A 22,860-nucleotide genomic window follows, 5' to 3' on the forward strand; every position below is an offset into this window, starting at 1 on the left:
GGCGACAGGCCCAGGGCAGGTGTGGGAGTGGATGAGGGCCTGGGAGGAGCCCAAGGGGCAGGAGGAGAGAGGAGTGGAGGAGAGAGAGTGTTCAGGAAGGAGGAAGTGCCCTGAGAAGCCCTTAGCATGACCACAGAAAAGTCACTTTGGACGCTGGACAGGGCAGCGGTGGTAGGAAGAAGACCCCAAATGCTAGGGAGCTGGTCAAGGAATGTATGCCATTAGGGCAGATAATCCCTGCATGTTTGGTGGAGACAGAGAAAGCATGAAACAGGGCAGTGACCCGAGGGGGGCTGGTTTAAAGGGAGAAGGTGCTGGAGTAAGTGGCGTGGGGACAGGTCTGTGACAACCCAAGGGCATGGCCCTTCATCATCTGGGATTCGAGGAGAGTGGAGGGGTGGACATGGGGGTAGGGGCAGGGGGACATTTGGAACTGGACAGCATGTCTTAGTCGTGTGTGGTATGGCAAAGAGATGGGGGATGGAGGTCTGGAGGCCCTGGTGTGTGTGGGGCGCTTAGAGGCTTAAATCCAGAGAGTTTGGGTCCCTGGGAGCTGAGGCTGAGCACCCAGGACCTAGTCCTACGAGGCAGCCACATGTCTGGAGTGGAAGTTCTGAATCCATGAGCCTAGAGAGAGCCAGGAGGGGCCCTCCTGGGTGGGGCCAGGTGGACTGGGCAGTCAAACCAGCCGGACAGAAAAGGATCAGCCAGGATCAGAGGCGCTCGCTCTTGTTGAAGTGGCCAGCAGAGGGCAGGTGGGTAGCAATCAGCGTGCTCTCTTAGGCCCCTGGGGCTGTCCTGGCCAGTGCGGGGGTGGGGGGCGGTTCCCCAGGGCAGGCGAGCCCCCAGCAGAGGGGTCCTGCAGCTGTGTTCTGCTGGGGAACTTCCCAGAGTCCTGCTCAGAGGCTCCTGGGGTTTCTGAAGGGCTAGGGCAAGTCTCCCTTCCACCAGGCCCATACCAAGGCCTCCCTGACTCCTCAAACCAGAGGTGGCCTGTGTCTCCCCACACAGGCTCCCTTTCGGCCAGGCTCAAGTCCCTCTCCTTCCTTCTCCAGGATTTTTTTTCTTTGCACCCTCCCTTATCACCCCCAGACACAGAGGAGACCAACACAAGCTACCTCCGGGTTATTTATTCACATGGCTTGGCAAATTACAGACACTCTTGCCAATGAGCCGGCATGAGGCCTCCCGGCCCTGCCCGCAGTCACCTACCTCCCGGCCCTCTGAGGGTTAGTGTAGGTTATCTCACACACAAAACAAGGGGTGGGGGATGGGAAGGCCAGAGGGGACTCTCCCTCTGCCCAGGGCTTCAGATGACAGCGGTCTGAGTCCCCTCCATCCTGGTGGGGCCTGGAGCCCCTGACTCCGAAAACCCCACGCTGGGCAGTCGAACCCGGAATCCACCCTCTTCTGGGTCCCTGCTCCCACTCCGGGCCTTGGGGCTCAGGGACACCCTGGGGAAGCGGAACTTGGGGGACTTCTCCCGACCAGGGGACTTGGAGGCTGCCTCGCCCTCCTGTCCCCCAGAGGCCTTGGAAGAAGTAGCCAGGCCCACTCGGGGCAAGCGAACTCGGAGGCGGCCTCGGCGACCAGAAGCCCCTTCTCCACTGCTCTCCTCCTCCTCCTCCTCCTCCTCGGGGCTGGGGGAGCCTTCCCTGGAGACAGCCTCGCTCTGGCTGAAGCCCACACGGGGCAGCCTGAGTTTCGGGCTCTTGGCCTTCTCGCCCTCCTCCACCCCCTCCTTGGCCCGCACCAGGCCAAACCTGGGCAGACGAACCTTGAGCTTGTGTCCAGTGTCTCCCTCACCCTCTACCACCTGGTACTCAGCATGGCTGCCCATGGCAGGTGGCGACAGCTCCAGGTCAGGCAGTGAGAGGTGGAAGGTTCGTTCGACCCCTGGGAGCTGGTCTCCAGGGCCCCCGACCCCAGCCCCAGCTCTGGCCACCAGGGTAGGCATCTTCAGCCGTAGCCCACCCTCGTCTGCGGCTGCCTCACCCACCCGGGCATCTCGGCTCAGCCCCACGTCCAGCTCAAGCTGGGGCACTGTTACAGTGGGCATCTTGAAAACGCCCTCTCCCACCAATAGCTCACCACCCTCCCGCTGGGCTCCCGGCAGAGACAAGGTCACCTGAGGCACCTGGACCCTGTAACCTGCTGTGCCCTCTGCTGAAGGAGCTGCGCTCTCAACCTGGACCCCTGAGGTGACACCCAGGCCAGCTTCACCAAAGCTGGTCAGCTCCACCTGTGGCAGAGAGATGCCCAGGGGCACCCTCAGCGCCCCCTCCTGGCCTTCAGGGCCTGCCTGCCTGGTTGTGGACACTTGCAGGCCTGACAGCGGTGCCCCACTGACAGCCACCACCCCGGGCGCCCCCACTTCCTCCTGGGCCCCCAGTGTGACAAGCTCCACCTCAGGGATCTTAATCTGCCCAGCCAGGAACTCTGCCTTTTCCCCCGGGCTGACACGCCCGCCCTGGACTTCTACCTCCTTCCCCCGAGCCAGGCCAAAGGAGGGCATCTTCAGTTTGGGTATCTTCACCTTCCCATCCCAACCCCAGCTCTTGCCCTCCAACTCGGCCACCCCTGGCACTAGTTCTCCTGCCTCGGTGTCCCGGGCTCTGACCCCAAACTTGGGCAGGGTGAACCTGGGACCCTTGAGCTTGAAATCGGCCCCCGCTACCTCCACCTTGCCTGTGGGCAGATGGGCATCCAGGCTGAGCTGAGGAATTGACAGATCGAGGGCGGGCAGCAGGCCTGCCTCCCCGACCCCTTTAGCCTCAGCCTCAGTCCCCACCCGAGCCTTGGGGAGTGAGATGGCGAACTTGGACACCTTCAGCTTGGTGGCTCGCCCAGCCCCCTCAGCCTCTGCCTTGGCCACCTTTGTCCCCGAGAGTCCAAACTTGGGCAGGGAGAACTTGGAAGTGGGTTTGACTTTCGTCTCCATCACCTCCACCCGCCCTTCCTCAACTTCTACCGTGGGCAGCTGTGGAGTGACGATCTCAACAGAGGGCATCCGGAAGGTCACTTCCCCGACCCCTGCTGCCACCTTGCCCTCTGCCCATTCCACCCTCCCCTCTGCCTGTGCTACTTTGCCTTCTGCCTGCTCCACCTTGCCCACTTTGGCCGCTGGGACCTGCCCCTCCAGGCTGAGTGCCCTGGGCAGGTCTAGCTCCACTGAGGGCAGAGAGAGAGAGGGGACACCTACACGAGCCTCAGTGTCCACCTCTGGCTGCAGACAGGGAAGTGTCACCAGCTTCCCTGAGACCTCAGCCCCTGCCTCGCCTGGCTTGCCTCGTGGCGGGGACCGTGCCCTCCCTAGCTTGGGCATGGTCATCTTGGGCATCTTGAAGCCAAATTCCACCCCCTCTACCTTCTCTGCCCTGGCAGCTTTTAGCTGCACCTCAGGAGCCTTGGGCAGCTGTACCTCTGGAAGCTGCACCTCGGGCACGGCCACCTCGGGCACCCTCGGGAGCTTCATCTCTGAGACCTTCGGCAGCTGCACCTCTGGGAGTCGCACCTCAGGCACAGCCATCTCAGGCACCTTTGGGAGCTTCATGTCTGAGACCTTCGGCAGCTGCACCTCTGGGAGTCGCAGCTCGGGCACGGCCATCTCGGGCACCCTGGGGAGCTTCATGTCTGAGACCTTCGGCAGCTGCACCTCTGGGAGTCGCACCTCGGGCACGGCCATCTCGGGGACCCTTGGGAGCTTTATCTCTGAGACCTTCGGCAGCTGCACCTCTGGGAGTCGCAGCTCGGGAACGGCCATCTCGGGGACCCTCGGGAGCTTCATGTCTGAGACCTTCGGCAGCTGCACCTCTGGGAGTCGCACCTCGGGCACGGCCATCTCGGGGACCCTCGGGAGCTTCACCTCTGAGACTTTCGGCAGCTGCACCTCTGGGAGTCGCACCTCGGGCACGGCCATCTCGGGGACCCTCGGGAGCTTCACCTCTGAGACTTTCGGCAGCTGCACCTCTGGGAGTCGCACCTCGGGCACGGCCATCTCGGGGACCCTCGGGAGCTTCACCTCTGAGACTTTCGGCAGCTGCACCTCTGGGAGTCGCACCTCGGGCACGGCCATCTCGGGCACCTTCATCTCAGAGACCTTTGGCAGCTGGAGCTCTGGAAGCCGCACCTCGGGCACGGCCATCTCGGGCACCTTTGGGACTTTCATCTCTGACACTTTTGGAAGCACAACCTCTGGGAGTTGCATTTCTGGAAGGGTTGCCTCGGGCACTTTAGGGAGCTTGACCTCAGGGGCCTTGGGGATCTTCACTGCAGGCCCCTTGGGTACCTTGACCTCAGGCGCCGAGACCCCAATGCCAAAGGAAGGCATCTTGATGGTAGGCAGCTTCAGCTTGCTCTCAACAGCATCAGGGGCGGTGGGCCGGGGCTCCAGGAGAGAGAGCCCAAAGGTGGGCATCCGAAGTCGGGGCCCCTTCACCCTGACCTCAGGGCTGCCCTTGGTCACCTTGACCTCAGTTACTTCTTTTGCTCGAGCCCCAAAGCGAGGGAAACTGAGGCGGGGCATCTTTAGGGCCACCTCGGGCACCTCTTCTCGGGCTTCCACCTCTGTGCCCGGCAAGGCCAGGTCCACCCCCACAGTAGGTGCTGCCACATCCAGGGTGGGCACCACCAGCGCTGCCATCGCTCCTTCACGGGTCTCCAGACAAGGTAGTGTGGGCAGAGTGGGTAGAGAGGGCAAGGTGGGCAGCTCCACTTGGGGAACCTGAATCCCTACGGCCGCAGGCTCCACAGCAGGTGCAGCAGGGGCTCCAAGCCCAAAGGTTGGCAGGTGGAGGGCAAAGCCCGCGGCTGCTTCTCCTGCAGGGGCCTCCTCCCCCTTGCGGACTATGACCTGGGGGACACCCACTTCTGTGCTTGGCAGCCCAGGCCCAACCAGCTCCACCTGGGGTGCTGTGAAACGGGCCCCTGCTGCCACCTCAGCCTCTGCTTTGGCTTTTCTGGGGGGAGGAGCAGCGGCGGCCAGCCGAGCTACCTGGGCCTCTTCGGCCACTTCTCGGACGCGCAGCCGAGGCAGCTGGAGGCGCCTGCGGGTGGGAGCAGCTGGGACAGGACCCTTGACAGCCTCGGCTTTGAGGCCCCGACGCAGACGGGAGAACTTGGGAAAGGAGAATTCGACGTCAACGGGGGCCAAGTCTGCAGGGGCCCCCAGGGCCCCAGGCACCACCATCTTCTTCTTCTTCACAGGGGACAAACTCTGGATGTTCTGGGGAGAGAGGAGAGAGGCGGAAGGCAGTGGGACAGGGAGGCCTGGGGTGGACGGGGGGAGCCCCACCTGGTATTGTACCAGTATGGGGATGTGACAGATTGAACATTTTGTCCCCAAAGCATCATCCCCACTTCCTGCCTGTCATTTCACCATACTGCCCCTGAAGGCAAAGACAGTCATTTAGAATCTTACAGTGAGTCAACAGGAATGTAGAAACTGGGACCCAAGACTTCTAGGTCCTCATCCAGGATTTTTCTCAATACCCCCATTCTAGAGATGGGAAAACTGAGGCCTATGAAAGAAAAGAAACTTGTCCAGGGGTCGCTCAGCAACCAGGAGCAATGAGTGAGGAGCAATCAGGCTGAAACCTGGCATCCTGGTTCAGGACCCCTAAGAAGCCTGGAGCTGAAGGTGAGGATACCTCTCCAAAAAGGGTGAGGGCCCTGGTCTGGGATGGGTGGGTCCCCCCCGCAAGAGTTTAGGGTCACAGAACAGGAGGCAAAGTGTGGGATTAGCGTTGGGTTAGTGACAAGACAGAGGGCAAGGCTGGCCCTCGGTATAAGGGAGTAAGGTTCATGGCGCAGAGACAGGTTCACTGGGGCAGTCCAGCGCCGGAACCGGACTAAGGACGCGTACCAGCTTGGCCACCTTGGCCCGAGGGCCCTTGATCTCGTAGCCAGACACGGTCCCAGGCCGCAGCGCCAGGTCCCCGGTGGGTACAGTGCGCTTCAGGCAGAAGGAGACCTTGTAAGGCTCGGCGCATTGCAGCAGGCGTAGTGCATCCTCGTACTTGAAGTTCTCAAAGAACACGCGGGCGCTCAGCAGCTGGTCCCCTGCAGGGGAAGTGAGCAAGGCGTGGGCATCTCCCGGCTCCGCCCAAGCCTGGTTCCTCCCACCTCCCCAGAACCAGTAGTGAGGCCCCGCCCAACATTTGGCCCCGCCCATCCCGGGCGCAGGATTGAGACGCCAAATTCCTCCCTGTTTGAAGTCTTAGGAAGGAAGCCCCACCCCATGGCCTTAGCCCCGCCTCCTCTGGCTGAGCTCATCCACGCCCATTCAGGCCACGCCTGCCGCCTTTCCCCTCCCCCACCCTCACATTTCAAACTTTTCTTTAAAAAAAAAACAGTTAAACTTTATATTTACAATATTCTCTTCATCTTTTGCCAGGTTTAAAGGTGTGTACAGCCCTGGCCGGTTTGGCTCAGCGGTTAGAGCGTCAGCCCGCCAGACCAAAGAGTCTCGGGTTCGATTCTGGCCAAGGGGTGGTATCTCAGTTGCCTTAGTCCAGGCCCTGGTGGGGCCCTGCAGGAGGCAACCAGTCAGATGTGTCCCTCTCACGCCAGTATTTCTCTCTCTCTCTTCCTCTCTCACCCTCCCTCCCACTTTACCTGAAGATAAATAGAAAAATATCTTCCGTGAGGATTTTTTTTTTAATATTATTAAAAATAAAGATGTGTACACAGCTGTGAAGAGTGGGGACATGGGATAGTCAGGGAACTGTTCTGGGGGCCAGCTGGGCATTGGAGTCCATGGCTGAATCATGGGGTCCCTCAGCCCTTCTCCTATACCCCAATTTTGGGAACATCTGTCTACAGGGTTCAGGGCCCAGGGCCCTAGCATTTAGAGGGCATGGCTGTCTGGAGAGGGACTAGATCAGGCAAGAGAAGGGGAGGGAAAAGAATGAAGTTTCCATGGATAGAGGTGGGAGAAGATGGTCAAGAGAAAAAGTTCTGGGGAGCCAAGACCAGGAATTCTGGATCTGGATGTCAGTGGAAGGCAGCACCCCACCCCCTACTCAAGTTTGGCACTAACAACCCACAAAACGTCAAGAGAAAAGTATTCTCTTCCTTCTCTACTGGTGTCCCTTAAAACCCTTCCTGACATGGTTCTTTTCCCTACAGGCTCAGGTCCTGTCTAGTCAGTCACCTTACACATGTCCTTTCAAATTCTTCCTGCTAGTGTCTGCCCAAGTCCTGTCCCCACTGTCCTCTCCATCTCCTCCTCAGCACAGCTGACGTCATTCTCTCCTCAACCTGTAGCATGAAGCCTTCCTTCCCTGCTCTCCTCCTCTCCACCTGCCACCAGCCTCTCCCTCAGTACTGGCAGCTGAGGAAAGAAGGGGCAGGTCAAAGGAAATGGGCAGCTGAGGGGAGAAGCTGTTCAGACCCTGGCTTTGTTTCCTTTACTGAAAGAACAGAATCAGAAGAGAACTTCCAGAAGCTGTCACCCCATTCCCCTGCTCCTGTGGTCATTGACTCCAACTCTCCACCTGTTCCTAGGGATGAACTGTCCCCCTCCTGCCTCAGGTCAATTCCTCCAGCAATTCTCCCCTCTCCCCCCACATCACTGATTTGTCCCTATCTTCTCCATTATTCCCATCAGCACATAACATACCAATGTTTCTTACACATGAAAGGTCATCTGGACAACATTCCACCTGGAGCTCCTGTCCCATTTATCTGTTCACCTTAATGGCAAAATGCACTGAGTTGCTAGCTGCATTATTTCTACTTCTCCAATCACATTTCTGACACCCCACCCCAGAACCCTGAACTGCTCCTCTCAAGATCCCATGCAGGGATCTCTGTGCAGCTAAGTCCAATGGTCAAATCCCAGCCTCCCAGGATGGTTCTTCTCCATCCTCCTGACCTTTTTTTTTTTTTTTTTAAATTTAATCCTCACCCGAGGACATTTTGGCATTTATCTTCAGATAGAGCAGGAGGGAGAGAGGGGGAGAGAGAGAGAGAGAAACATTGATGTCAGAGAGACACATCAAGTGATTGCCACCCACATGACCCCAATCGGGGTGGGGACAAACTGCAACTGAGGTACGTGTCCTTAGGGGGAACCGAACCTGGGACTCTCTGGTCAGCAGGCCGACTCTCTAACCATTGAACCAAACTGGCCAGGGCCTCCTGACCTCTTAAAGACACACTGACTCAGAGCTCAGGCCTTAGACCCCCTGTCTTCTCCATCCACATGGTCTACTCACCACTTTGGGAAGGTCATCCAGATTTAGGAGTTTAGAGGTCATAAATATGCTGACCACTCCCAGGTATCACTCCAGCCCAGCACTCTCCCCTCCATCCTAGACACATATATCCAACTGCCTTTCCACATCTCCACCTTGATGTCCAAAAGACATGCCTCATTTAACAAATCCAAACTGTTCTGGTCTTCCTCCAAACAAGCTCCAGCCCCAGTATTTCCCATTTCTGAGACTACCGTCTTCCTTGACCCCTCTCTTAACCTCACATCCCTATTCAGTCTTAAAATCTCCTCCTTCAAAATAAATCCAGAATCCAAACTCTTCTCTTCACTTCCAATAACATTACTGTGGCCCCAAGCATCACCATCTCTTACCCAGATAATTACAGTAGGCTCTTTGTTGCTCCCCCTACTCCTCATCCTGCCCCCCAATAGTCTACTGCTAATACACCAGTTCGACATGGTCAATTCTGCTCCACTCACTACCCTCCCAGATTAAAAGCCAAAGTCCTCACCATGGCCTATAAACTCCTCCAAAAATGTCCTTTCGTCTTCCCTCTCTGGCCTCATCTCTTACTCTCCTCTTCACTGACTATTCCCCCCACACTGCCTTCCTTGTCCCTCCGACAAGTCAGGTACACTCCCACCTTGGGACACCAGCACTGGAATGCTCTTCCAGATGGCCACATATCTCCTTCTCTTACCTCTTTCAGGTCTTTCCTCCCTTCCTGGCTCACCCTACTTAAAAATTCAGCTTCCTGAAATTCTCTCTCTCTCTCTCACACACACAAACACATTTCTGCATCCCCCCCCTCAAAAATAAAAAAAATAAAAATTCAGCTTCCTCCCTGGCATCCTTAGCACATTTTACCTTCTTACTATATACTTTACTTTTTTTTTTTTTGCTTAAATATGTCTCTCCCCACTAGAATGTAAGCTCCATAAGTGCAGAGTGTTATCTGTTTTGTTCACTGCAGTAGCCCAAGCACCTAGAATAATATCTGGAAATAGAAGGCCCTTAGTAATAGTTGTTTCATGAATAAATCACATCAGTCTCATCCATGTTACCTAAGACACCTCTTACTAAGCTACCCTCCCCCTCCAAGTAGTTAACTCCACCACTTTTCTCCAGCCCCAAAACAAAAACAACTAGCACTCACTTACGTAGTGCTTACTATGTGCCACTTAGCAATGTGCTAAGTGTTTCCAAATGCTGGCTCATTTAATCCACATAATAACCGTATGAGGTAAGAACTAGAATTATTTCCAATTTAGAGATGAGAGATGAGAAAACCGAGGTACAAAAAGATCAAGTAGTAAACTGCAACACTGAGACAATGAATCTCCAAAGCCCGCTATGAGTACCTGCAAAGCCAAAACACACAGCTCCGCCCCAAGCCCTTAACCCCGCCTCTTGGTCGTCCGCCACGCTCGAGACCCGGGGCAGATTTCTAATCCCGCCCCCGTTGAAGGGCCCCGCCCCATTCCCAGGCCCCGCCCCATTCCCGGGCCCCGCCCACCTTCCTGCAAGCTGAGGCTCCTAGCAGCCGGCGAGTCCTCGCGCAGCTCGCGAATGTAGATTCCTTCCTTGCCGCCGCCCGCTACGTTGATGCCGCTGACCCCAGTGTGCGCCTCCGTCTCCACGATGATCTCCACCAACTCCGCCCGCCTCAGCTCCTGCGGAGAGCGACGAGGGGTCGCCATGGGATGCCAGACCTCTCCCAGGGCCTGCCATCGCGCTTAAAAGCATATCTTAAACCGGTCCTTAGGCTACATGCTCCTCTGAGAGGCTCAGGCAGGTCGTGCGGGCCCACCCACTCCGGCATCGCCCCTTTAAGGAAGCCCGAGGGCCGCTCGTTTGGTGGGCTCGCGGAAGGTTCAACGGCTCAGCAGGGCTCAGCCGAAGCCCCTGGGGGCGGGGCGGGGCGGGGCGAGGGGCGGTGTGGGTAGGCTGGAGGAAACCTGAGCTGTGACTGAGAGGCGGGCCTGATAGAGAGGGAGGGGCTGTGCTCCCAATGGGGCGTGGCCATCTCTGGAGGGCGGGGCTAGGGGTGTGGAGCTCAGAGAGCAGAAGCGGATAGAGCGCACCGGCCCGAGTGGAGCGGCCAATGATATGAGGGGTGTGGCGCTCGAGTGGGGACCCAGAGTCTCAGGAGCTATGGGGAGGGGCTTTAATAACAGCAGAACAGGGGTGGGGGTGAGGATGGGATTCCAAATAAAGGGCTGGACCCTTAAGTGGTGCGGAATGGAGGGGCGGGGGTGGGACTGACCTCCTTGGAAACTTTTACGTGCGAGTGAAACTGTGCCCCATTGTGGACTCTTGACCCCAAGGCCTGCAGAACGCCCATGGGAGAGGGAATCCAGTGAAGGGGGGGGTGCGTGGGTAATGAGTGGTGGACTGGCAGACGTGGTATTCCTGGTATTTACTGTCAATGGTGCTGACCTGGCCCTGGCACAGCTGCACACTGTGAGATTCACATCTGGGCTACCCAGAGTATAAGTACCAGTGAGAGACCTCAGTTCCACAACTGTCTAGGAACACAATCTGCTGTGTGTCTGTGGGAGAGAACTTTGCCCTCTCTGGGCCTGTTGTTCCTACTGTAAAATTGGGTAACATGGGTGTACTGGAAGGAGTCTCTGATTGTGAACTGAGACCTGAAGCAGTAGGCATCTGAAGGGATGCTGTATTGGGCAAGGCATCTCGGCTGGCACAGATGGGTTGAGCCCTGGGCTAGAGAGGAGAAAGCAGGTCTGGGCCAGATGCCCCATAGCAGTGGACCTGGGACTAGAGGGTTGGCCAGAGAATGGGGGTAAAGTAGAGTTGTGGTAGGGGCATCAAGGAGTAGCATAACCATCACTACCACCCTTAAGCCCTGGGCTAAGCATTTGATGTGCAGGATCTCATTTCATTCTCCCCACAGCTTGGTCTGTCACCGAGGGGGACACAAAGGTCCAGAGAAGTGAAGTGACTTGCCTAATGACACACACAGCAAGTTAAGCCACTGGGCCTCAACATCAGAGCCCAAAGACTGTTCTGTAGGCAGTGACCTCCTTGCCTGCCACCCCTCAGTCAGCTTGGCTCCTATAAAAGTAGACCCTCTCTGTGCCTGCCATCTGGTAGAATGTAGTCAATGCTAGTGCTTAATCTCCTTAACAGTGACAGCAGCTGACAGTCAAGGAGACTCCCTAGGCGCCAGGCCCTGTGCAGATGGCTTGTGTGAGTCCTCAACACCATCAGAGGTGGGGTCCATGCCCCATTTCACCAGTGGGGAAACTGAGGGTTAGAGAGATCATGTCTCCTGTTCAGGGCTGCACAGCTGAAGGGGTAGGATTGGAATTTAAGCTCGTGGGTCCAAAGCCCTCAATCCCTGCACCATCCTGTTGCTTCCAATGAAGGGTTTCTGCTCGATTTTCTTTAGCTCATTATTAATATAACTCCGTTCTGCTCCAATGAATTAGCTGCTTTGACTCTTAGTCTGTTCCAGGCACTGTGCTTAAGCACTTTACATAAGTTAAACTTTTCCCCTCACAGTGACCAATAAAATAGACCCTGTTGTTATTTCCATTTCATAGATGGAGAGACTGAGGCACAGAGAAGCCAGGAAGTGTTTCCTTGCTGCCCTAGTCTGTGCACCCAACCCAGGCCCCACAAACGGCCCTTGGAGGACGTGTGGGTACTCACCTCAGCACTCCGACTCCTGACCTCCATGGCGCTGCTGGGAGTCACCTGGGTCGTAGGCTCCTGCTTTCTGTCTCCCTTCTGCTGCAGGACCAGCTTCAGTTCTGCATGGAGCAGCTGCCTCTGAGCCTGTGGAGGACAGAGATGGAGGTTTGAGGCCAGGGGAGGAGGATGGGAAGAGGTAGGGCTTGGAGGGAGAGGTCAAGGTGGTGTCCGAAGGGGAGAAGGGTCCCCCAGCTGTCCTCTCACCGCTGCCTGGGCACAGGCACCCCGTCCTAACAGGAGCCCAGCCTGGCGTGCTTCACAGTCGTCTGCAGGGCTCACACCCTTCCTCGGGGGTCTTGCTGCCTGCCAAGGAGAGACAGGTCATGAGGCTCCAGGCAGGCTCCGGAGGGGCAGGAAGGTGCATGTGGTACCAGCCAGTGCTCACCTCAGGGTCACCTCCAGTTACTGGGGCCTCCTGGGTCCGGGGCTCTAGGAAGAATAATGTGAGCATTACTGTCAGCTAACCCCACTGATTGCTTCCTGAGTGCCTGGCCCTTTCCCCGCTCTGTCCATACTCTGTCCCCATAGCACAGGTGAGGAAACTGAGACTCAAAAGACCTTTATCCAAGGTGACACAGTTGGCCAACAAACAGTAAAGCCAGGACTGACTCCTAGGCCTGTCTGACAGCAGAGCCCTGAGCCAAACACCTCAGCAGACCAAGGGGTCAAATTCACTAGAAAATCATAATAACCATCCCATGTACTCCCCGTGGGCAAATCACCTCACCTCTCTGTGCCTCGATTTCCTCATCTATAAAATGGCAAGAGTGACAGCACTTCCCTCGGGGCTGGTGGGAGGGTCAAATGAGTTACTAAATAGAAAGTGTCAGGCACATGGAAGTCACTTCATAAGCATTTGCTGTTACTACGAAGAGCTTCCTGTGGTACTGATCTCGGATCAAATGTCCCACAGTGGTTATTGCGTGTGGACCTCAGAACACCCTGTGAGTTCAGTACAATTACTGAGTCCATTACAAAGAGGACACCTGAGTCTGGGAGAAGGGAAACCGTTCGCCTGGGTCGCAGACTTGAACTTGTCTGAAAGCTCCAGCCCCTCGTACTGATAGTAACTGACGGGTATTAAGGGCTCACTCTGCCAGTCCTGTGCTAAAACCTCTACTTTCCACCTCACTGCAGAAAACCCTAGCCCCTCAGAGAGGCCAAGAACCTTACTCGAGGTCACACAGCACAGGGAGAAGGAAGCAGAGCTGGATTCGCATGCAACCTCCCCATAGGCCCTTCTGGGGAAAAGGATATTGTGTCCCCCCTGCCTGCCCCCACTCTCTGGCCTTGTCTTCCCAGCCCCCACCTGGCATGTCAACACGCCAACCCCCACTCCCAAGGGAAAGGTCAGGCCTCACGCGGCACATTCCCTCAAACAATGGCCTGTCTGCTGTGCCCAGTCACATTCCACCCCTGCCCACCCACCCCCAGACTCACAATGGTCCTTCATTAGCCCACCACTGGCCAGGGGAAAGGACACAGAGATCCCCTCAAATGCTCCAGCTGTACCCACTCCATTGGCTGGTCCCTCACTGTGTCAGAGGGCTCCTCTCTGACTCTGCTAGGGGTCCTGGTCTCCATGTCCTCCCTCAGCCTCTCCTCTAGGCCCCCAGCCCCTCTAAGTAGGGTTGGCTTCCATCTGGGCATTTCCTCTGAACTGGGCCCCATGCTGGTACCCGTTGACCCTGGATGTGGGGGCTGTTTTAGGATTGGAAACTGAGGCTCAGAGAGGTGGAGTGACCTGTCTGAGGTCACACAGCAGGATGTGTGCACTTGACCCCAACTCTGCATCTTAACTGCATTGGTGGACGTGAGCACTGGAGGAGGTCCACGGAGCAAAACAGCTAGGGCAGGAGTGGGGCTGGGCAGAGACGGGGGGGGGGGCTTGTGAAGGTCCTTTAAGGGGCACTTTTAGAGGGACTTCCACGGTGCCAACCCTGGGCTGGGCAGGCACTTTATAGACATGGACTCATGGTACCCCATTTTACTGATGAGTAAATGAGGGTTGAGAGAATATCACAATGACAGAGTCAGGGCTTGAACCCAAGTCTAAGAAGCTAACTCAGAGTCCTTGATGCAACGTAGCATCCTGAGGTGGGGGCGCGAGAAGCCTGGTCCTTGTAAGAGGTAGTGGAGATGGAGGGAAGCATCTCCTGCTCCAGGCAAGGCATCAAGGGTCACACCCAGAGGCTGGCACAGGAAGGAAGCTCAGCAGGGGTGGGAGCAGGAGAGTGTCCTCCTGCCTCCTCCCTGCCCAGGACAGCCGCCAGCCCAGGTTATATTTAGCCCAACTGTGCCCTTCCTGAGCCACATACCCAGCCCCTGGGGTGGGGTGGGGTAAGGGCAACTTCGGAAGGAAGCCCACCCCACCCCGGGCACACTCTGTTCCCAGCTCTGCCCATCCTACCAGACAGGGGAAGAAGGGATAGGGAGGTTCCTAGGGGGATCCCTGACTTGTGTTAGAGGAAGGTCTAATGGGGCTCCCATGGTGAATCAAGACAAGGCAGGACCCTCAGATGCCAGCAGCCATTTCTTGAGTGGGTCCTCTGATGCTACCCTGGTACATTCCTCAGCTTCCAGAATTCTGACTTCTCATTTCTTGAGCACTTACTATGTGCAAAGATCCTTCCCTGGATCATTAAATTCTGGCAACACCTCCCTGGAAAAAGTACAACCTAGGTGATCATTTAAGATGCCACTCAACCTCTTACGAGCGGCTGGGATGAGAGGCCCTGGGCCCTTTAGCTGAGCTGGGCCTGCTGAGGAGTCCCCCAGCTTTGCCCTGTGCACTCTCTTAGCCCTATGGTTGGCACCAACCTCATTTAGGAATTCTCCCCACTTGGAGCCCCAGCTTCCCTAGTTCCCAGCAATCTGGTGCCCTCAGCAATAGGAGTGGGGATGTTGACCTGACCCATCCAGGCCCCTTACATGATCTGAGGCCATCTAGTAAGGCTGGGGGTGGGGGGCATCCTGCTAGTGGCCTGGGACCCCCTCCTTTAATCCCTGCTCCAGCTCTTCTCAGGCAGGAACACTGGGACATGGCATTTCACCTCTCAGGGCCTCAGTTTCCTCATCTGTCAAGTGCAGCCAATCAGTGGATTTGAAGATTGGTGAAATAACTGCAGGTGCTTGAAATAGTCCCAGCATATAGTAAGTGCTCAGGTAATGAGAACTAGTCTCTGACAGTGGGAGCGCGCACTGTGCATCTCAAAGCCTTTGCTCGCTCGTCCTTACCAAAGGGGAACTTTGGGTGAGGACCGGAATCCAGTTTGGGCACCACCTCACACCAACTGGATCAGCGTTGCCTCTCCACAGATTCCGGGACCCAAACGCCTGCCCCACCTCAGGCGTCCCTGCCCCAGCTCTGTGCAAGCAGCAGCTGATCCGTCCTCCCATCAGCCCTCAGCTCTGTGCAAGCAGCAGCTGATCCGTCCTCCCATCAGCCCTCAGCTCTGTGCAAGCAGCAGCTGATCTGTCCTCCCATCAGCCCCGTGCGGTGGCCTTCAGCAGCCCATTTTAGAGATGGTAAAGCAGAGGCACAAAGGGTGAAGCATCTTGCCTGAGGCCGCACAGCCAGAAAGAGGGGAACATTGGGACTGGGAGCCACGGTCTGGCTCCAAAGCCTGTGTCGTCAACTCCTATAACACACTGTCTTCTGAGCCCCAGGCACCTTCCCAGCACCTCCCAGGACCCTAGGTCTCATTCCCGAAAGACTTAGCAGCCTGGCCAGGGAGGGAACTGGCTGGCTGATCTCTTACCACTGGGCCTTGAGAGCTCCCGGTCCAGTCCGTCTGCTCAGCCCCAGCCCCAGGCTGGGGGGAAAAGGAATAGGGAGGAGGGGGGGGGGAGACCCCAGCCATTGGCTGCCCAGGCATGACATCAGCAGGGGTGGGTGGTGGGGAAACAAACATCCCCTCTCCCAGCTACATTCACTCACCAGGGGGTGGGGAGCCAAGACAGCTGCCACTCCCTGGCCTGGGGTGAGACTGACAACATAAACCCAGCTCTTGGGATTTGCGCTCTTGGGATTTGGACGTTGCTATAGCTCCTTGGAGACTGAGCACCCCATCAGCACGAGTTCCTGGCTTCCAGAAATAAGCATGGCCCTGCTGGGTCCTGGGGCCCCTATAATAAACTCTTACCACTCCCTCTCCCACTCAGTTTGGGTTCAAACACCAGCTCAGCCACCTCCTGACTATGTGACCTTCAGCAAGTCAGCATCTCTCTGGGCCTCAGTTTCTTTATTTCTAAAACAGATAGTAAAAGTGCTCAACTGATGGGGTTGTTGTGAAGATTAACTGAATTAAAAGAGGCTAAAAACTTGGAAAAGTGTCTGGCAGAGAACAAATGCTACATATAAGTATTTTAATACATACAGATCAGCCCAGCTGGTGTGGCTCAGTGGTTGAGCATCCACCATGCATCAAGAGGTCACCAGTTCCATTCCCGGTCAGGGGTACATGCCCAGGTTGTGGGCCAAATCCCCAGTTGGGGGCGTGCAGGAGGCAGCCAATCGTTCTCTCTCATCCTTGTTTCTATCTCTCCCTCTCCCATTCTCTCTAAGATCAATTAAAAAAATTATATATATAAAAAAGACATACAATCAGGGGCCAGCTAGACTTATCAGGGCTTTTGGCCTGAGTGAGGCCGGGCACAGCGGAGTCCCACTACTCTGCCTAATGGAGTTGCCATTGCGGGGACACCTATCCTGTGCTAAATACTGTGCAAGGTGGGTAAATTTTACCCAGTCTTTAGCTATACAGCCAGGAGGTGGTGGAGCTGGGGTCCAACTCCAGTTCTGCTGGACCCCAAAGATGCTGCAACACTCTTGTCCCCTTCATATAACAGACAAGCAGGATCCAAGAGGGTGACACCCACAGCCACACACAGCAGGTAGCTGGTAGCACCAGAATTTGAACCCAGACCTGCCCAACTCCCAAACCAAGGCCTACAGGCTTCATCCTGATACCCTGGCCCCCGGCCCCCAGCCTGCCCTGACTCACCAGGCCCCGGGGGGCGGCATAGGAAGCACAAGTACCCCCACATGCCCCTTGCACCCACCCGGCCGCTACCTTGGATGTTTGCAGCTCTCTGAGCCCAGGCCTGGGACAGGGGCTGCTATGAGGCTGGGGATTACCCCCAAAATGCATGTCAGCAGCTTCCACCCATTGTCTAGGCAGGAGAGGCAACCAGGCTCTCTCCTGAGTCGGCAGCCTCAACCCCCACACCAGCCAGCTCAGTGGTCCCCTCTGACTGACTACACTGCATGTTCAGGGTCAACTTCTGAGGACTCAGGGACCAGGAACGGGTTGGCAAGATCCCAGAATGCTCGGGACCTCCCCTCTTCTCTCCGAAATGCCCCCTGCCCACTCTCAGCCACCGGAGAAGGCAGGAATGTGCTGAGCTCTGGGGAAAGCCTTCCAGGCCTGGCAGCCAGCAAGGGTTGGGGTGTGGCTGGAACCCAGCCAGAACCCTCCTCCCAGAAGGAGTGGAAGGGACAGTGTGGTCAGGGCTGCTGATGGGCCTGAGGAGACCCTCACCCCATTGCTCTCTCTCTCTCTCTCTCTCTCTCTCTCTCTCTCAGTCAAATATTCATCTGTTCATGTATTCATTAAAAAGCCATCCACAAGCCCTTGGTGGCAGGCCCTTTGCTGGGCACTAGGGACACTGACAGACCTAAATTCACTCCGGGATGGAGACAGGCTCAGGAAAAGATTCCTGGAGGAGGAGACATAGAAAGTCCAACTGAAGGGTGGAGAGGAGGGAGCCAGGTAAAAAGGTGGGGAAGGGGCTTCAGGTGGAGGCAATAAATGGACCAAGTACCAGAGGGGAGAAGGGATCAGGCTTTTGTCCAGTGTCAGCCGTTAGTGAGCACCTGGTCTTGTGCCCAGCCCCATGCTGAATGGCGCTGGGGACACCATGTGACCAAATAGCTGGGGCCTGATTTCACAGAGTGCAGAGAGTTCACGGCCCAACAGGGAGACAGACCAGCACGGCCAGGGTTGGGATGGCGACTCACAGGCAGAGAGGCCATCGGGACCTTGCTGGGGGAGCCTAGGAAAGGTGCTGCTCCAGCCTAGGAAGGGAGGTCAGGGAAGGGTTCCTGGGGGAGGGGACATGTGAGCTGAGACTTGAATGACTCATAGGCAAGAGAAGAGACTGTAAACCAGGGAAAGAAGCAGAAGGGACAGCCTGTGCAAAGCACCCACATCCCAAGAGAGCTCAGCACATAGGAAATGTGTCCGTGTTCATAGCTGTGTCCCTGGGGCCAAACATGTCCCTTCTTTTTTTTTTTAATCCTCACCCGAGGACATTTTTCCATTTTTTGTTCAGATAGAGCAGGAGGAAGAGAGAGGAAGAGAGAGAGAGAAACATCGATGTGAAGGGACACATCGAGTGGCTGCCACCCGCACCACCAACCAGGGCCGGGGACAAACTGCAACCAAGGTACGTGCTCTTAGCGGGAACCGAACCCGGGTCTCTCTGTACCGCAGGTCGACGCTCCAACCGCTGAGCCAAACCGGCCAGGGCTAAACATGTCCCTTCTTTAGCATCTCCATGTCATTTATACATTTATTCACCAGCTATTAGCAGACACCTCCTCTGTCTCCATTCCCCGGCCGGGCGGTGCTAGGGACACAGCAGTGATAGTAACTGTGCCCTCACAGAACTCACAGTTGAAAGGAGACAGACGTTAAAGTGATCAACAGAATGAGTATATCATTACACATAAGTGATAGGAAAGACAGATCTAGGTCTATATGAGGGGCCTGGCACTCTGGTACCATCAGAATGGGCAGGGAGGGCTTCCTGGAGGAAGTGACCTTTGAGCTGGCACCTGAAGGATACATAGGCATTCATACAAAGCTGCGGGTGGTAAATGAGAGTGGGTTTCAGGTAGAGGGACTTGCACGTGTGCAAAAGGCTCCTCTGAGAAACCGATGAATGTGAGAGTTTGAGGAGAGGAGAGGTCAGCAAGGTCAAGAGGAGGGGCTGGAACTTTGTCCTGAGAGCCCTGAGTACCTACAGGAGGGACAAAGTCAGAACTGAGTTTTAAGCAGTTGAGGGTGGAAAGAGTCTGACCACAAGCCAGGCTAGAGTCGGGAAGAAAATCCACCCTGTCTGCTCAAGGAGTCGGGTACGTGCTATCCCGTTTCTGTCCGTGTCTGAGGGCAGACCCTTGCTTGTTCCCATCTCAGGGTGTCAAGCATTCAGTCTTTTGCCATTAAGTAAGCTGTTAGCTGTCAGTTTTGTGTAGCTGCCCTTTCGCAGGTGAAGGACGCTTCTTTCCCTAGGTTAGAGTGTTTTTGTCATGAAAGGTATGTCTCCTCTGTGTCTCTGTTCCTCCGTCTCTGTTTTCATTCCTCAGCTCTGTCTCTCTCTGTATCTCTTTGACTCATTATCTCTGTCTCTCTCTTTCTCTGTGTCTCTTGCTTTCCCTTCACCCAAGAGGGTGTGGCCATGGGAAGTTGAGTTTAGAGGTTGGCACCAGTATCCTGGTTCTGGCCAAGGCCACCTCAGTAAACACAGGACATCCTGCAGGGCTGGGGGAGGAGGTGGAAGCTTCTGCTCAGGGACCACCCTCTCCCCACCCAATCTGAGTTGAGCAGGAGCCAGGTCCCACCCCGTGCAGCCAAGGGAAACTGCTGGTTCCCTCACCTCTGTCCTTAATGCCTGCTCCTGCCCCCGGCCCTCTCAACTGAGCTCTAATCCCAGAACCCAGCCGCTTAGATGCTTTGCACTCACCATGTCCCTCTCTGGCCTTGGTGACAACCACAGACCTGCTCCTCCTCCTGGTCACCGTTCCAGGGTGGCCCACCGTCCCAGTCCCCTAGCTAGAGCCCTAGGTCTTGTCCTAGGCTCCTCCTTACAGTTTATCAATCCCTTTCCTCTCCCCTTGACTGCTCCCAGCCTCCCCTCTGGGCTCCCAGCCTCCAGTCTCATCTCACCTCCTCTCCCCTTGGCTGCTCCCAGCCTCCCCTCTGGGCTCCCGGCCTCCAGTCTCATCTCACCTCCTCTCCCCTTGGCTGCTCCCAGCCTCCCCTCTGGGCTCCCGGCCTCCAGTCTCATCTCACCTCCTCTCCCCTTGGCTGCTCCCAGCCTCCCCTCTGGGCTCCCGGCCTCCAGTCTCATCTCACCACCACCACGTGCACATGGCAGCCAGAGCGATCCCTTCACTTCTAGGTCCCTTTACCCTAGTGCCTTCAGACTGAAGTCCTTCATCCAGTGTCTTGTGTGCCCTGGCCCCTGCCCACCCCTCCAGCCCCATCACTGACCTTTCACTATCCCCCTCATTCCAGTCAAACCCAGTAACATATAGGTCCCTGAAAAGGCTGTAGGGTCCCTTACCACCTAACTCTTGCACATACTGTTCCCTCTTTCTGGAACACTCTTCCCTCAGAACAACAGCCATTTGAAGTGGGTACTGTTACTGTCCCAGCTTAGAGATGAGGACCCTGAAGCACAGAGAAGTTCAATACTTTGCCTAGGGTCACACAGCCACAGAATGGCAAAACTGAGGTTCAAACACAGGTTGTCTGGCTCTCAACACAACCACAGCTCTAAGGCTTATCGTGTCAATAATCATTGGCTAAGCATCATTCGATTTCTGTGCCAGGACCGCACACCCTAGGTACTTAGCAAATATTCACTGAATGGGGGAACTGGACAGGGGTGGAAGTTGAGCCTTGGAAGGTGCAAGGTTCAGATCCCAGAGGACTAGGATAGATTCTGAGCCCTGGCCGGTTTGGCTCAGTGGTTAGAGCATCAGCCTGCGGTCCCAAGAGACCCGGGTTCAGTTCCCGCTAAGGGCACGTACCTCGGTTGCAGTTTGTCCCCGGCCCTGGTTGGGTTGTGTGGGTGGCAGCCACTCGATGTGTCCCTTTCACATCGATGTTTCTCTCTCTCTCTCTCCCTCCCACTCTATCTGAATAAAATATCAAAAAATGTCCTCGGGCGAGGATAAAAAATAAAAAAATAATAAAATCAATAAAGGATAGATTCTGAGGGCCTGGAGCAGGGGAGAGATGTGGTCAGATTTTCCTTTTAGGTAGGGCCTGGCACATAGTAGGTATTCATAAATCTTTGCTGAATCAGAACCAGAAAGAAGGGAGGGAGGGAGAAGACCAAGGACAGGAAAGAAGTGCGTGTGTGATGGGGGGGTCTCTGTGAACGTCCATGAAGGGGAGCAGCACTGGGGGTGCTGTGGTGGGAACACACAGAGGCTCTGTGAAGGGCAGCAGCAACCCAGGGCTGGCAGCTCAGCGAGGAATGATGTGGGCCCTGGAATCTGCTGGCTGAGGCCACGTGGCCTCCTGGGGTTGAGCCTGAGGGTGGAGGTGCACACCAGAAAGCCAGGGAGCCTGTACACTCATCCCGAGATCAGACCTGGGGAGAGCAGGGCAGGTCCTCAGGCACAGCTGTTCATAAACCTGAGGGGGAACGGGACCAGAGCTGATCTAGCCCATATGGTGCTTTTGTACCAAAGACGTGCCCCTTCGCTAAGGCACCTGACCTCCATCTGCTTGGAAACTGTCATAATAAATATGTAAATACACGGTGCCCAAGACATTTGTGGAAGGCCCTTAAGTATGGAGGCTATGTGCAGTGCACAACATCTGCAACTGTACCCAGTGGCTCTGGGGAGAGGGGGGCATTGCTGGCGGAGCAGGCACAGGGGCAGATGGGAAGAATCACTGACAGATGGGTTGGCTGTCTGCATCAGTAGGTATCACGGATTATCCAATTTGGCACTGGGAGACATCAGGAACAGGCCCCCAGGGTTTTGTAAACAGAGGGTATTGCTGACCCCACACCGGGGGACTCGTACCACTCAACACATCTCCAGGAAACAGAAGGTAGTGGCATCACAGACCCCCAGACTGGGCACCAGGGGGCATTGCTGAGCTCCGCCCAAAGTCCCAAGCTCTGGGTCTGGGTCAAAACTGAATCTGGCCTTGGCTGGTGTTGCTCAGTGGTTACTCCAGGTCAAGTGCATGTACCTCGTTGGCAGGTTAGATCCCTGCCCCAGTCGGGGCTTGTGTGGGAGGCAACCAATCAATGTGTCTCTCTCCTATCAATGTTTCTCTCTCCCCCCCTCCACTCTCTCTAAAAAAATATATATATATCCTCTGACCCTGGCCGGTTTGTCTCAGGGGTTAGAGAGTCGGCCTGCAGACCAGAGTCCTGGGTTCGGTTCCCGCTAAGGGCACGTACCCCGATTGCAGTTTGTCCCCAGCCCGGCTGGGGTTGCGTGGGTGGCAGCCAGTTGATGTCTCTCTCTCACATCGATGTTTCTCTCCCTCTTCCTCCCTCCTGCTCTATCTGAAGATAAAATGTAAAGAAAATGTTCTCGGGTGAAGATTAAATATATATATATCCCCAGTGAGGATTTAAAAAACAAAAAATAAGCCTGAGTCCCACTGGAGTCAGGCACCAGCCTGGGCACCAGCTACCTTCCGGCCATTTCCAAGCCCCTGCAGGGCCGCCTCATCCACTTCCAGAAATGGGCAAGACTTCCTCTGCTCCTCCAGGAAGCTGCCCTCTGCCCGCCCCTTCCCCGCCCCAGGGGCCCGCCCGCAGCTACCCGCCCCCCCCAGTTCCCTCCCCACCTCTGCCTTCCTGAAGCCACCCGCTGGAGGAGCGGCGCTGGTGCTCAGCGATCCCGGTGTCCACTCGCAGGGGTTCGAGGCCCAGCCCCGGAGGCCCCGGCCCGGCCTCCTGTTCCGCCCCTGCCCCTCCCCCACCCCCGCCCGCTGCCCTGCCCCCACGGCCGCCAGGAAGGACGCCGCCTGGGTCCCGTGCCAGGCCTCTGAGTGTGCGCCCCGCCCAGCCGGGCCAGGAATGCGGCTGGACCGCGGGGGCGGCACAGACACCCGGCTCTCAGGCCAGCCAGCCCTGTCACACAGGCAGCCAGGCA

The 22,860-nt window shown here is 56.4% G+C and overlaps 1 protein-coding gene across 3 annotated transcripts; it reads right to left on the reverse strand.

The window, feature by feature from the left end:
• Positions 1 to 1,128: 1,128 nt before the first annotated feature.
• PRX (periaxin) lies at positions 1,129 to 22,595 on the reverse strand. 3 transcript variants are annotated; one of them, XM_036275831.1, is made up of 7 exons: positions 22,553 to 22,595; positions 12,325 to 12,368; positions 12,144 to 12,242; positions 11,898 to 12,023; positions 9,736 to 9,892; positions 5,864 to 6,060; positions 1,129 to 5,224 (listed from the first exon to the last, which is right to left on the reverse strand). In XM_036275831.1, the coding sequence occupies exons 4-7, from the start codon at positions 11,922 to 11,924 to the stop codon at positions 1,310 to 1,312; spliced, it is 4,296 nt and encodes a 1,431-aa protein (XP_036131724.1). In that variant the 5' UTR covers positions 11,925 to 12,023; positions 12,144 to 12,242; positions 12,325 to 12,368; positions 22,553 to 22,595; the 3' UTR covers positions 1,129 to 1,309. The 3 variants fall into 3 exon arrangements, with proteins under 3 accessions (XP_036131724.1, XP_036131722.1, XP_036131725.1); XM_036275829.1 differs by lacking the exon at positions 22,553 to 22,595 and adding an exon at positions 16,946 to 17,002; XM_036275832.1 differs by lacking the exon at positions 22,553 to 22,595 and adding an exon at positions 15,701 to 15,717.
• Between the last annotated feature and the right edge of the window lie 265 nt (positions 22,596 to 22,860).

The sequence above is a fragment of the Molossus molossus genome, unplaced genomic scaffold, assembly GCF_014108415.1.
Source record: "Molossus molossus isolate mMolMol1 unplaced genomic scaffold, mMolMol1.p scaffold_m16_p_21, whole genome shotgun sequence".
Lineage (NCBI taxonomy): Eukaryota > Metazoa > Chordata > Mammalia > Chiroptera > Molossidae > Molossus > Molossus molossus.